At 46.8% G+C, this 14,931-nt stretch overlaps 1 protein-coding gene across 14 annotated transcripts in view; it reads left to right on the forward strand.

Annotated features, from left to right (window-relative positions):
* Positions 1-14,931, forward strand: part of PFKFB2 (6-phosphofructo-2-kinase/fructose-2,6-biphosphatase 2) — a 36,205-nt gene that overhangs the window by 11,986 nt on the left and 9,288 nt on the right. For 4 of the 14 annotated variants that reach the window (XM_046680799.1, XM_046680804.1, XM_046680809.1 and 1 more), the window contains 6 exons: positions 330-476; positions 1,259-1,363; positions 2,133-2,262; positions 3,029-3,091; positions 3,358-3,422; positions 4,040-4,219. In XM_046680799.1, the coding sequence (XP_046536755.1) occupies positions 330-476; positions 1,259-1,363; positions 2,133-2,262; positions 3,029-3,091; positions 3,358-3,422; positions 4,040-4,219 (690 nt within the window). Of the gene's footprint in view, positions 1-329; positions 477-1,258; positions 1,364-2,132; positions 2,263-3,028; positions 3,092-3,357; positions 3,423-4,039; positions 7,705-10,519; positions 10,589-11,070; positions 13,036-14,931 lie in introns of those variants that run through there. The other 10 variants (XM_046680805.1, XM_046680806.1, XR_006891440.1 and 7 more) reach the window with 10 other exon arrangements.

The raw sequence follows: 14,931 nt of genomic DNA on the forward strand, positions 1-14,931 counted from the left end.
GGCTGTGGTTTCAGATAGTCAGGCAAGTGCTAAAGACGTTTTCTGGTTCACTGATTCTAGCTCTGCTGTATGGAGTGCGAATAACTTGGAACCACTTCTGCTGTGGTCACTCAGCCATCAGATGTTTATTGGCTGTGACTTGTGTGCTTTGCACAGTACAGGGTGCCCCAGTTGAAGTTCATTTCATCTTGGGTTTAGCTTAACTAGGTAGCACCTTTTGGATTTTGACCATGGTCATGCATACCCTTTGTCTTTATAGGCCAAATTAGCAGTTGTGTGTGTGTGTGTATGTTTTTCCCTCCTTTTAAAATTTTTATTTCAAACCCCAGTTTGCCCAGGCTCTCAGGAAGTTTCTGGAGGAACAGGAGATAGCAGACCTCAAAGTGTGGACGAGCCAGTTGAAGAGGACTATCCAGACTGCTGAATCCCTGGGGGTGACTTATGAGCAGTGGAAGATCCTGAATGAGATTGACGCTGTGAGTAGGAAGCTGCAGGGGCTGAAAGGCCAGCGAGAGTCTCCTCTTCAGGCAGGAGCTCAGAAGTCATGATATGGGCAGTTTTATTTAGAAAACTAGAACCACCAAGGAGAACCTCCGAGGAAGCTTAGTCTATGGCCATTTTGGGGAGGAAGTGGGAACAACTGCACCCCCACTTGAGGCTTCCTGCCTGTTTGAGCACCTGTGCCAGTGCTGGGACCCAGACCCGTTTTTGACCTAACCACTCTGGTACCTGGGGAGAGCGAAGCTCCCTTTGGTTCCTTTGTATATTTTCCTCCCTGGAAAAAGAAATAGCTAACAACTCACTTCTTTAATTTCTGCTTAGATCATTTGGTCAGCTATTCTGGAAAAGTCCTTTCCAAATTTTTTCTTGGCTCTCTCTCTCCCAGAGCACAAAAGTAGACATTTCTTTTTCTTTCCTTCCTCTGTACCCTTTTATGCCTTCTGCAAGAATTCTCCAGTCCCTTCAATGCCCCCTCCTTCCCTGCCTCCTGTTCCTTTGATCCTGCTGACTTCTCTGGACCTGTAAGTTCCCCACAGTAGTAGGCGAAAGTGGCAGCTTCAGCTAGAGAAGCTGCCTCATCTCTGCGGAGGCCCCACCTTGCAAGCCCCAGAGCCTGGCCAGTCAGCTGCGGGCCAGGAGGGGGCCCGCACGGTGCCCGGCACTTGTGGGAAGCTAGCATTCTTCAGTGTCGTCTTCTTTCTGTGGGTGGGGCTGTGTGGGTCAGTCTACCTCTTCAAGCCCGTGTGGCTCCTTGCAGGGCGTGTGCGAGGAGATGACCTATGCAGAGATTGAGAAGCAGTACCCGGACGAGTTTGCACTTCGAGATCAAGAGAAATATCTGTATCGATATCCTGGCGGGGAGGTGAGTGTCCCCTCAATGAGGTGACTGCCCAGACCTTTGCTGGGGGCTTAGCTTTAATCTGGGGGAAGGACTGAGTGTGATTTTGGGATTTAGAAAGGGTGGTCAAGGCATCAGTTAGTTTATCCTCCTCCCTTTGGGCCATACTATGTTTAATTCAGCTTAAGCCGTTGAATGCCTCATTAATTTGTTAATATCTCCAGGGAAAAGGGTGACAGGATAGCCTTTTGTGTTGAGTATTTTGTAGAATCAGCGTGATCTTTTTTACTTCTTTTTTTCATTCCATCCCCTCAATCCCAGCCCTACCTGAGCAGGTGTGGGCACCGAGGAAATATATGGGAGGTGAATGCTGTCCCTGTCATCTTTGGTGTTTTAAGCTGTTTCCTGGTCTAGGGGTTCATACTCTAGGGATGTCAGAGGCAAAGGAAGATAAAACAGAACGGCAGAGGTCCGGGAAACCACTTGGAGCCTCTTGTTGCCTTCTACTCTGCATAGTAGTCTGTGGGAAATAAAACTAACACAGGCTGAATTCAGATTTCCTCTTCTTGACCTGTAGTTTTCTTGGTCTGAATGTTGCTCTTGAAAGGTCTGAATATTCTCAAGAGACACCAGGGCTGGGGGTAGTTAGCAGGCAGCGTGAAGTTGCTGAACCTCCCGGAGGAAAGCCAGCTGGGCAAGAAGGAGAAGTGGCCTCTTGACTCTGGACCCAGCCACCGACTTGGCTGCCAGCTTGTGCCTGGCCTCCTACCAGCCTGCCTCACTTCCCCCACAGTCATACCAGGACCTGGTGCAGCGGCTGGAGCCTGTCATCATGGAGCTGGAGCGGCAGGGCAATGTCCTCGTTATCTCCCACCAGGCTGTCATGCGCTGCCTCCTGGCCTACTTCTTGGATAAGGGCGCAGGTGCCTTTTGAGGGAAGGGCTGGGGGACGCATCCATGGGGAAGGGGCTGGACACGGGGTGGCGCCAGGATCCCTGGCAACTGGACCGCCCCCTGTTCCACTCACATTGGAGTACATTCTTCAGGCAGCAGTGTGGGGCTCCCAGCAGCCACTGGCTATCTCCTTATTGAATTTACTCTGCTGGTACAAAAGCCCCCAGTGGAGAGTGGCTGCTGCTGGAGCCCCTTGATCCTGCTTGGCTAAGGGGCCTCATCGAGCTGACACTCCTGGCAGCATCAGAAAAGTGGTTGAACATTCCCAGCTTGTTGCTTTGGCTACAAGGAGGGTGGTATCTTAGAAGCGTCTTCACCCTTCGGATTCAGGGTAGGACAGTTTCTGGGTAGAGCCGTAAGGAAGTGCTGCTGCCTTCTCTGATACTTCCCTTCCCTTCCTGATCCACCTGAGCTGCTGGGAAGCCTGCAGAGTGGCCCTTGGTGTACCCAGGTGGGCCACAGGCTTCCTTCTGTGGGGCCCTGGCTACAGCACCTACTTCTGTTTTGTCTGCATGGAAGGATCTAAAATGGACTTATTTCCTTCCTTTGCTACCGAGTAGCTTGGGTGGCTTTTTAGCGGCCATCTTGCTGATTGTCTGGGGTTTACTGGAGGAGTTGTAGGACCCTAGGTCATGGTAAAGGAAACTCATGAGCTCCTTAGATTTTCTCTTCCCCTAACTTGACCTTCCTCCATCATACTAAGAGACTTCCCTCACCCGGTCTTTCTGCTTTCAGATGAGCTACCGTACTTGAGGTGCCCTCTCCATACCATCTTCAAACTTACTCCCGTCGCCTACGGTAACTATGAGCTTAGGAACTGGGCAGGAGGAGGGGGTTGAGGAAGGTCAGGATATTTGAATTTTCTCTGAAGTTTGTTTGGAAGTTCGACTTCATCACCCCTGTATACCAGGGAAGTGTCATCAGTGCCTTCTGTTTTTAAAGGGATGTATGTATATATTTGGGAATATGTACATTCTTTTATGGTATGCTTTCCTAAACTGAAACTAAGGAATTTTTTTAGCTTTTTTTTCTGAAGGCCTCTTCTCTCTCCTCTGTCTTCTCAGGGTGCAAAGTGGAAACAATTAAACTCAATGTGGAGGCTGTGGACACTCACCGTGACAAGCCAGCTGTAAGTATTTTGCCATAATGAACATGCAGGTTCCTTGTCATCTTAAGTCCTTGAACCTCTGACATGAAGAGACTGGGGTTTCTTTTATATACAAAAGGAAAAAAGATCCAAAACTCATGACCTATATAGTCTGCTTACTTCCAACAGGAAGAGACGTTGGAATTATTTTTTGTAAAATTAGTACCTCTTTCATGAGTCCTAACCTTGAAAGTTGGCTCCTGGAAATCCAGTTAAATGTGGCCAAGTGTTTAGTTGAAATCCAATGTAGATCTCCCCTGGGAAGCACTCAGAGGTCCAGAGGAGCCTAGAAGGTGGGGTCCAGAGGCTGGGTTTGTTCCTAGGTCTGTCCTGGTGATTTCTGTGATCTTACATGAGCCCCTTCCTTTCTTTGGGCCTCCTTCCTGCTCTGGAGTATGATGCTCAAGGAGCTTCTCTCTCTACAACTCTTTAGCTTCCTGGGGTGAGGGGACCAGGCCATGGCCCGTGTCTTATGAGAGACCCTATCTGCTAGGGAGCAGGAGTAGAGGAATCTGTTGTGGTTACAGGCATTATTTAACCTTTATGAGTGAGCTTTGGCTTGGCTTTCATTTGTGTGGTGTCCCTCCGTTTCCAATCAGAACAACTTCCCCAAGAACCAAACCCCTGTAAGGATGAGAAGGAACAGCTTTACGCCTCTGTCCAGTTCGGATACAATAAGGCGTCCAAGAAATTACAGTGTTGGGAGCCGGCCCCTCCAGCCCCTCAGCCCTCTCCGTGCCCTGGACATGCAAGAAGGGGCCGACCAGCCGAAGATCCAAGTCAGCGTTCCGGTGGTGTAACCGTGTGTTTCCCTCCAGCCTTAGCCTCCTGCCCGTGTCACTAATCACCAGGGAATCATTTAACTTCCAACACCCACCCCCGACACCCCGCCATGGATCTTAACACAGAACACGAGGTCGTGTGTTTCCAGACCACCCCTAGCTGCTCTGCAGTGTGAAACATCTCCTCGCCAGGGGCAAGTGGACGAGTCGGGTGTTTTGGGACAGGTCCTCAGTTAGGGTGGTCTGGAGGAGGAGGGAAAGGGATGCACTCCCCTGGGGTGATTGGCATAGCTGGGGCTGAGGCTAAGCATGCCCCGTACATTTGGTTCTTGTCCATCCCGGGTGTCTAAAACCCACTAATGTCCTTGTGTTGGTAAAAAGTGGGGGGCGGGGTGGAGGGGCACACACAGAAGCCCTTTTTCCATTCACCTCTGTCTCTCCAAGCTCACAGTCCCTACTTCCCTGCTTTCTCCCCTCTCTTTCATCTCCCCTTTGGATTGTCCGGCGTGGTGCGTGGCGTTATCATTGTGGTGTCTGTTGGAGGGGAGGGGCAGTTGGCGAGAGAAAAGGCTGGGTTCTGTAGATGCTCTCTGAAATGGGCCTAAATGGATCTGGACCCGGGCAGCCTTTCTTTTCCTTTCTCCCTTCCTCTCAAGCCAGGTCGTACAAGGGTCAGCTCAGGCTACAGAACATTCACAGAGGCTCTGGAGGCTGCTGGTGTATATGGGGTGAGAGTTCTTGCCTCCTTTCGTGAGAAACAGTCCTGTCTTCGCTGCCCTGGGGGAAGCTGGCTCACAGTCTGCAGGAAATATCTTGGTTCATATTTTTCATGTAAGAGCCAGTCATAGGTCTTGTGGCGGCTGTGGAGTGAGCTTTGGGAGGGTGGGGTGGTCCCTCACTCCTGCAGGGCTCTTGTAGGACAGTCATATCTTCTCTCCAGTGGCTCCCAGCTTCTTTGCCAACCCAGCAATTTTCCTGTGACAGCCAGTGACCTCTGGGGCTGTTTAGAAGGACAGAGTTTGATTCAGGAGTCACCACTGGTGTTTGAATGGCTCAAGGCAAAAGGCAGAGAAGAGTGCACTCGAGCTACTTTTTATTTCCCAGTATTTTCAACACACTTTCCTTTTTAAGTTAAAAAAATTATTTGCATGACCAGTTTTTTTTCTAAATATGGAAAAGCCTGGTGATGACTTTAACCTTCCTCACCGGAGGATTCTTTTTTCTCATCTTGGTGTCCATCGGAGTCTTTGGCACCCTGTGGGGTCCACCTCTTGACTGTGTGTATTTACCTATTCACCTCTGTCCTTTTGTTTTCTCTGTAGGGTTAAACGGAAATGTTGAGAGCCAGAATGCTTAGCCCCTTGGTGCCCCATGATGGCATCCCCTCCCCCTCCAATTTTGTAAGCAAAACGTTTGAATGTGTGTGCATTTTTCTGAGAGGCAAGCCTAGAGTTCTCATGAAATTTTTAATAGCGATAGATGACTCCCCATCTTAAAGTCATCCACTTGTCTTTTAGAGGGAACCAGGGAGAGCAAGTTGGCTATTTGCCAAGGGTGTTTTTGTCTGGTAACAGAAGACCTTTTGTCACAGTTCTCTTCCAGGAGTATCATTAGAATCCCCTTTAGAATTGTGAAACATACACATGCCTGGGTCCACTTGAGGCTTAATATTGACTCAGAATCTCTGGGTTTGGGGTCTGGACGTGTGTGTTCACTTAGCTTCCCTGATGATTCTGATTCATCCTCCAAGTTAAAACTCCACTTTATGAAGCCGGGTGGGGAAATACTGGCATAGTTCCTTGGCCGGAGCACCAGTGGAAGAATTCTGAATCCCTCCTGGTTCTGAAAGGACCGTTCTCTGGACTTGGACGTTTGAGCAGATCACCGTTTAAATAAGGCGCCCTCTTGAAGTCAGGCTGCTGTGTTTTACAGGGTTATTCTAGGTTCTGGTCCCATCTTTAACCCTTTACGTTGCAGGGCACTGTGGAACAAATCACTATGTAAATAAACGTCCCTGGGTAATAGGGGAATTTTAAGCCCTTGGAGAAGAGGTACTGAGATAAAACCTGTAGGGTGATAAAGGTTATCATGACAGGCAGCTGAGTTGTGACCTTCAGTTCTTCATTCTTCAGTCCTGAGTAGGACATCACAGCCAGTTTCCAAAGGCTGTTGACTAGATTCTGGTTGAAATTGTGTCCAAGATGTAAGGTAACCTGCTGTTTCTGTGTAGCCACTACATAATGTGCACTTAGTGTCTTTGTCTGTGGGGCTTTGGGCTGGGTGGAGTTGGGGGTGGAGGGTACACAGAAGCAGAAGCAGCGTCCTTGTCCTGAAGAAGGTTATTTTAGAGACAGGCCATATAATTATAATAAGTGAATGTTTGTGAAAGAGCAACACGTTGAGTCTGTAAGTGTGGACGTTGAAGTGTACCTCTCCTGACTTTTCTCTTTTCCTGTGGCCGTGAGACTGAAAGAGTTGGCAGGTGGGAATGTCCCTGCCCATGTGGAAACGAGCTGTGGTCTAGGTGGTCTGCGTGGCGCTTTTACAAAGTTGCCTCGTCTGACTTTGCTTGGCTGGTAGTCTCTTTAGCCCAAATGAGCCTTCATCTGGGCTTTTCTCCTGCTGTGCGGTGAGAGTGATTCAGAGCTCATGGAAGAGAGAAGGAGCGTTTTGATCCAAAGCCTTTGGATTTGAGCACTACATACTCTTAGTGAGAAGAGAATTCCCTAACGAGTGGCGTTATGTCACCCTGTTAGAAACCCCAGCATCAGGCACAGGTCTCTAGGGTGTCCGTTCTGCCCCTCAGCCTGCTGATTTTCTCCACTCTCCCCCTGTGCTGGTCTGCTTCCCCAGAAGAGGAGCCGTAGGGGTCTTATTATTCTCAGATAGGACGTGAGAAATTAGAACCTGACAGCAGCAAGGGTTTCAACATCCTTTTTAGAGCCAAGAGAATACAGAATGGACCAGAGCTCTTACTGCAAGTTTTAGAGAAGTCCTACTTCCTACCTTTTCTTTCCTGTCCTCCTTCCTGATCGGGTCTGGGCAGTGTGCACACAGTGCTGACTATGTCTGGATCACAAATCCGTCAGAGGAGGGGTGTCCAGGGTACCTTTTGCTGATGCTGTCAGTTTTGTTACGGGAGAAATAGGTGAAGGCTTTAGCATTTAATCTGTGTATAAAATGGGGAAAGGAAAATCACTGTGTATTCTGTTTTCTTTTTCTTGCTTCAGAGCTGAATGAGGAGTTCTGTGACGGACTTGAAAGAGGAATGTAAAGCAGAGTTAGAGAACTAGCTTCTCTTCCCGTCTCCTAGTCCTCAAATTGGAATTTAGCTCCTACTTCTATCTGTGTTGTCTTTGGTTTTGTTTTGGTAAAGGGATTGTTTTGCATTCAGTGGAAAGTGGAATAAAATCTTTTTATTATTATTATTTTATTTTTGAGGAAGATTAGCCCTGAGCTAACATCTGCTGCCAATCCTCCTCTTTTTGCTGAGGAAGACTGGCCCTGAGCTAACATCCGTGCCCATCTTCCTCTACTTTATATATGGGATGCCTCCCACGGCATGGCTTGCTGAGTGGTGCCATGTCCACACCCGGGATCCAACCCGGCGAACCCTGGGCCGCTGAAGCAGAACGTGTGAACTTAACCGCTGCACCACCGGGGCAGCCCCAGGAAATGTTTTTAAAATATGTGTTGTGCTAGTGGTCTGCCCTATATCATTGTCTCTGATTTCTGTTTTTTGTTTTTTTAACTTTTTCTCCCAAGAAATTAGAGTTAGAAATACAATATATTTGTATTCCTAGACTGAACGGTTGAGTGTTTCCTGTGAGGTTCTGGGTGTTCCCTTTTGCAACCCTTGATCTTCAGAGTCCCTGGCATTTTGAAGAAACATGATAGAGCTGTTTGGAAATAAATCCATCTTATGGTTTCTCTGTGAGCAGGAGATCTGAGCTTCAGAGAAACTCATTGGTGCTTGGGGTACTCAAAGGATGTGGGAGGAAGTGTCTAATAATTGACAGAGCTGTATCTGGGGTATATATTCTTATGCACATTTCATTGTCCATGCTAAGCCCAGAAGCCACGTTGTGTTTGTTTTCAAGAAATTTGGTAAATTTACCCAGGTTTTTCAGTATACATTTTGACTTGTTTGTGTTTTAAAATATTTTAGTTTTAAAAATATATAACAATTGAGTCAGGTTGCAGCATTGGCAGGAGTGATCTCTGACTTCCCCTAGAGGTGACAGAGACATCAGAAGTATGTCCAGGAATTTAATTTAGACTCATAGTGTCTGGAAGACCTATCTACTAGCATCTATATGCTGACTGACTGACAGACTGTAGTAGGGTCCGTATGCTGACTGACTGACAGACTGTGGTCGGGTCCGTATGCTGACTGACTGATGGACTGTGGTCGGGTCCGTATGCTGACTGACTGATGGACCGTAGTAGGTTCTGTATTCTGACTTACTGACAGACTACAGTAGGATCATCCCTATTCTGGGTGTCTGACAGACTGGAGTAGGGCCCCTATACTGACTGACTAACTGACAGACTGTAGTAGGGTCTGTATGCTGACTGATGGACTAGTAGGGTCCGTATGCTGGCTGGCTGACAGACTGTAGTAGGGTCCCTGTGCTGACTGATGACTGTATTAGGGTCTGTGTGCTGACTGACTGACTGACACACTCTAGGCGGGTTCCTGTGCTGACTGACTGACGGAGTGTATTAGGGTCTGTGTGCTGACTGACTGACAGACTCTGGTAGAGTCCATATGCTGACAGTCTGATTGTTTTCTAATTGAACCAGTTGGTAGTGTATGCACGTTATTGTAATTCTCTGTCTATTGCACGTGTCCTACAAAGAAAGGAGGTAAACACTCCATATGTTTTCTTTTGGGGGATGTTCTGTACAACATGATTTTTAGTAGACTTTTTTTTTAGAGTAGCAGCCAAAATCTCATCATTGTGTAGAAAATGAAAGGTTGTACATCACTTGTATGATACTTTGTGCCTGCCCAAAGCCTGAAATGGTTACCTCCATCGAAGCCATCCCCTCCACTCCCCGCCTTCCAGGCAGGACTTTGCTTTCAGCATCCATTTCGGAACCTCTGTGTCCTCAACTTTCGTGCTGTGGAACGTAGCATTCCAGTGGATGATGCTGCCATTTGTAGTCTGCCATGCATTTGGCTTTTACTCATAATCTAATAAATAAAAATGCAAAGGATATTTTGCATTCAAAAATGGTTTTAAGAGTTGACAAAAGTATTCTTTCCGGTAAGACTTTCACTGGGGATCTATGACCACTATTTACCTACTCAGTGTGTTTATATCTGAATTGCTCGTGTACGTTTTGTATTGTGTTGAAGTAACAAGCTTAACTCATTCTGAATGGCGATGGTGTTGCTGTGGCAAAGCAGAGATCTGATCACCAGCCGTGCCCTTTGGAGGGGTTGGGAGTAGGCTGAGCACCGCTAGGTTGAACGGGAGTGCACTGAGTTGGGAACCCAAGCAATAGAGGTATCCTGCGGATTTCCTAGGCCCAGCTCTGCTGAAAGAAGGAACTCTAGTCCTTAGCAGAATTCTGATTTAAGCTGGTGTGGTGATATTGATATCAATTGGATCAGTGCCGCTCAGATCCACATAAGGTGTGTGTATAGCTGTACTCGGAATGTGTTTGTGTGTGTGGAATGGGTAAATAAAATTGCTGAGTAACTTGAACCTATCGGAAGGCTTCTGGGTGTTTTGTTTTGTGTTTTGGGTTGTGTTCTCTACCCGCCCCCCAATCCCAAAACTTTGCCTCCTGCTGCTCAGTGGCTGAGCCTCGGATGAGCCAAAGCCAGATCACAGCGTAACTGGCGTCCTAGGTCTTGGCATGGCTCTCTTCCGCCACCTTCTGGGGAAGACGGGAAGGACATTATGGAAGATGCAGGAACTTGAGTAGTTGTGCTTACTTTTTGGCACCTCCACAAGAATTAAGAAAAAATTGCCTTTGACCACACTGTGCTGTGACTCCCATTAGCAACATGTAACTCATTATTTATTGTACAGAAAGCCTCTGGAGACCCCTTAGAATTTAGTGGGCTGTTCCTTCTAAAATATGACCTTCCTGTTTCTAAAGAGATTACAGCCAATGGGATAAAACGGCATTTAACTTCTGGGACAGGAAATACAGGTGGAATTATGTCACCATTCTCCTGCCTTGTTCCTTGTTACCCTAACAAGGACCAGAAGCTGATTAGACATGCAGACTCCCGGGCCCCATCCCAGGCCCACTGAAGCAGAATCTTCATTTTAACAGGATTACCAGGTGACCCAGATGCACATTTAACATTTGAGAAACTGTCCCAGGGGAAGAAATTCTCAGAAGGTAAAATGTGAGGTCTTGGATTGTGAGAAGTTGATTTTTGCCCTGATGACCAATTTCAGAGTGCACTGGGATAGCCGTGGCAGTAGATGCCCTCTGTAGAAGCCCAGTGGCCCTGACCTCAGCGTCACTTTCTTGGCATGGTCTTTGGGCTCACATAGCCTACACACTCTCCTTTTACCACAGGCTTCCCTCCAGCCTCTGCCTCATGTCTTGGGTACGTAGCTTATGGTCTAGTCTGAAAGAAAGGCCTGGTCCAACATGGTCGCAAGGTCAGGGAAAGAAGCCCATGACGAAGCCATTAGAGTTTGGCTCCCGAGGGTAAAGGGGTGTGCGCCAGCACACCAGTGTGTCCGTGCCTGTGTGCGGTGTGGGGATGTGGGCGGTGGAAGAGCGGGGGAGAGTGAGGGAGGGGTTCTGCTCCACTTTTCTTTGTCATCTGTGCTGGTGTAACGGCTTTGTTTCTCTTCCTCTCTGGCTCCTAGGCAAAGGCCGTGCTGGCTGTGCACAGGCCCTCCTCGGCAGCATCCCTCACATCGCTCTGCTGATGATGTGGAGGCTGGGGCCAGACCTCTCCGGGGCACTGGGATCTGCTGAAAAGCTTGGGATGTCAGCTCCACGGGGGCGTGAACAGGAAGTTAAATGAGGATTGGATATTTGGAACCACCAAAATGAGGCCTGGAAAAGCATCACCGCATTTCTTCCCCTCATGCCTAATGGAAATATTAGTTACACTGACAAACTTAACTTCTCTGTGCCTCAAAACGTTTAATGGCCAGAACTGATGAGTTTTTATTATCCCTTTGCCGGGTTTGGCCCAGGTTGGCCAATCGTGTTCTGTTTTGGCGTTTAGTGTCCTCCCTGTGACTAGCCCTGGCTGGCTGTTCTTTGGCTAAAGTGCAGACGCACCTCCTCAGATTTAATTGTTTCTGATGGGAGGGCTGAACCCCAGCAAGCTTTTGCTGTGCCAGGAGAGCCGGGCTCCGCATCCATTCCGGGGGCGCAGGCTAAAGGACAATATACATACATTAGCAGTCACTTTTTTGTCACGTTGGAAAGGAGACAGATTGACCAGGTGAATGGAGGGACCTGAGAACGTCAGTCCCTAAAGCGTCTCTTCTGCTGTGAGAGAGGAGCAGTGTCAGCGGCAGCCTTTCGTTTAGAGAAGTTCTTGTTGCCGGCCCCTCGAGGGCAGGAGCTGACCGCAAGACTGCCCAGAGTGCGTGCCCGTCTTCTAAGTCCTCTTTTGCCGCTGCTGTATTTTCTGTCTCATCTGTGTGCCTCTCATGGCTGAAGAGGGCTAAAGTTGTTCTCTCCACGGGTTGGGAATGAGGGCTGGAGGGAAAGTAGTGTGCCTTTTACATCACATGAAGAAGGAAAGAAGGTTCTCTGGGAATCGACTCTTCCAGGGAGTTCTTTTGGCTTCAAAACAGATACAAGGAGACACATGCTTCTGTAGGGTCTGTCACCATGTGTGGTCTCTAAGAAAGCTGTGGCTGTGACTCCAAGAGCAACTGGTCTCTCATGCCTGCCTCTTAGCTAGTGTCCCTGTTGTGGTCTACTGATCCCTCATGTGAAACACTTGGGGAGCTGGAGGGAACCAAGCCCGCAGTGCGTTAGTTTTTTGGTTTCCCTTAGAGAGAAGCTAGGTGACTATGTCTCTGTGGATGTGATTTTACTATGTCACTAGTCCTGGAGGAGGGCATGGAAGCTCCAAAGGATGCTACATCATACAAGCAAAATCTTTTTTTTTATAGTAAGTTTTTAGCTTTAAAATTTTTTTCCCCTTTCACCCCAGTGCCCACTTGCTGAGCAAGAGGGTGAGCAGCAAGCAAAGTAATGAAATGCAGCTTTTCTCAAATGGTTCTTTTATACTGTGTTTGATACAGAGCTCTGCTGCCTAAGATGTGATGAGCTGGGCTGCAGGCAGTTCAGCATCCAGCAGCTGGGAGCTTATTTTATGCCCACAAAGCTGCCTTCAGAAAGGCTCGTGAGTGCTCCCAGCAGGGGTTTGCATCTGGCTGCCTGTGGCAAGCTGGACTGTAATGATTTCATTCTTGTGGTGCAGGCTTCTTTCTGCATCTAAATACAGTCTTTGGATGATCAGAAAGTGCTTCTATTTAGTTATTTATTCAACCATGTAAGGTATTTTCAAGTCCCCATTAGTGTTTGCATGTATTTAATCAGAATGTAAGGTAATCTGTGTTGTCCGTCTGGTAGGAATTTAGGTGGTTTGAGCTTTTAAGTTTAATGTCCATAGTATGGCCTTAAGTTAAATTTCCAGAATATAGGTATCTGTCTTCTGTAAAAGGATAATAGCTATGTTAAGGCACAGTGGATTTCTTTTGAAAACTTTTTTTCTCATTGATTTTTATTATAAGTTTAAATCAAGACATACATTTCCCTGGAGAAAAGTTTATCTCCTGGATAAATAAAATCATGCTAAATCATGTGAGTAATATGTATTGTTTTTATAATAAGAAATACAATAAAAGTTATTTTGAATTAAAAAATGCAATTAATTTTAAAAATCACACACAAAAGAAGGTCACATTTGGTACATCATACATATACAAAATATTAATAACATTCAAAATGTTTGAAACTAGCTTCTTTAAAATGATCCTCAAATTATTACATTGTATATATTTCCAACTGATGATGTTCACTGGTGCTTCCCACCTTTATTGAGTTCCATTAGCATTTCTGAATCATATCAGTGGTGTCATTCCTGCCATGCATTATCAACATCCTTGAACTTTATTAATTTATTTAACAAACATTTAATGATTGCCATGCAATGACTAAAATGACAAGATTATCTTTGTTTTGGTGTTTTCCTTCCCTGTAGCCTAATGCTATAGTTGAATATTTGCTATCGTATTCTGATTGTGTCCAACTATTTATCTCCTTACTCTGTGTTTTGTGACCCCTTTCTCCCTTTTTTTCTTTTTTCAGGTATAAGGGCCTTCCTGATGATTTCTTGGTGCGGGGGAGGGGGGGGGGGGTCTCGTGGCTACTAAGTCCCTTAGCTTTTGTTTGTCTAGCAAAGATTTAGTTTCTCCCTCATATCTGAAGCGTATTTTTGCTGGACAGAGTATTCTTGGCTAAAGATTCTTGTCTTTTAAAGTTTGAATATGTCATTCCATTCTCTCCTAGCTTGTACGGTTGCTGCAGAGAAACCTGCTGAAAGCCTGAAAGGGTTTCCTTTGTAGGTTATTTTCTTCTGCCTTGCTGCCCTGAGTATACTTTCTTTGTCATTCATTTTTGCCAGTTTTACTACTATATGCTTTGCAGTGGGTCTTTTTACATTGACAAACCTAGGCGATCTGGAAGCTTCCTCCACACATATTTCCCTCTTTCCCTAGGTTTGGGAAGTTTTCTGCTATTATTTCTTTGAACACACTTTCTGCTCCATTCTCCTTCTCTTCACCTTCTGGAATATCCATAATTCTTACGTTGCATTTCCTCATTGAGTCAGATATTTCTTGGAGACTTTCTTCAAGTCTTTTGTCATCTTAGTTCTCTCTCCTCTGTCTGGGGTATTTCAACACGTCTTTCTTCGATTAAACTGATTCGCTCCTCTATGATGTCCAGTCGAGCACTAAGGGAATCCATATTTTCTTTTCTCTCTTCTATTGTGTCTTTCATCTCTAATATTTCTGACTGATTCTTCTTTAGAGTTTCAATCTCTTTTGTGAAGTAGCTTGTGAATTCGTTGAATTGTTTCTCTATATTCTCTTTTACATCGTTGAATTTTTTGATGATAGCTATTTTGAATTCACTGTCATTTAGTTTTCATATTTCTGTGTCCTCAGGACTGGGTTCTGGGTGTTTGTTTTCTCTCTGGCCTGGAGATTTGATGTGGTGCCTGATGTTGGAAGGTCTGGTCTTTCTCATTCTGGTATTATTCTTTTGCAGTGACAGCCTGTTGCCATTGGGTGGGGGTTGAGGGCCATGGATTCTGAGTCCTCTGCCTTCAGCCGAGATGGCGTGGGGTGGGTCGGGGGAGGGGCGCTCTCGCCAGTGTGCAGTCCGGGGTTTCTGGATCAGCTCTCGCTGTCTGGTCTCCTGGGATCTTGGCTTGATGAGCTCACCCTGTGGGAAAGCTTTCGCCCAATTTGATGGCTTCCCTCTCGGCTGCAAGTGCCCTAGGGAGTCCTGGGTGATCTGGTGAATGCACGACCCCTCCCCCACTACTTCCCTCACGGAGCCTCCCGTGGCAGAGACTGCAGTCTTTAGGGGAGGGAGCAAAGTACTCTCTTACCTCATTCCAGCTCCTCCGAGGGGGTTCCAGCCTCTTCGCCCTCGTCATGTGGCTGCATATCTCTCTGATGTTTTTTGTT

The sequence above is a fragment of the Equus quagga genome, chromosome 13, assembly GCF_021613505.1.
Source record: "Equus quagga isolate Etosha38 chromosome 13, UCLA_HA_Equagga_1.0, whole genome shotgun sequence".
Taxonomy (NCBI): Eukaryota; Metazoa; Chordata; class Mammalia; order Perissodactyla; family Equidae; genus Equus; species Equus quagga.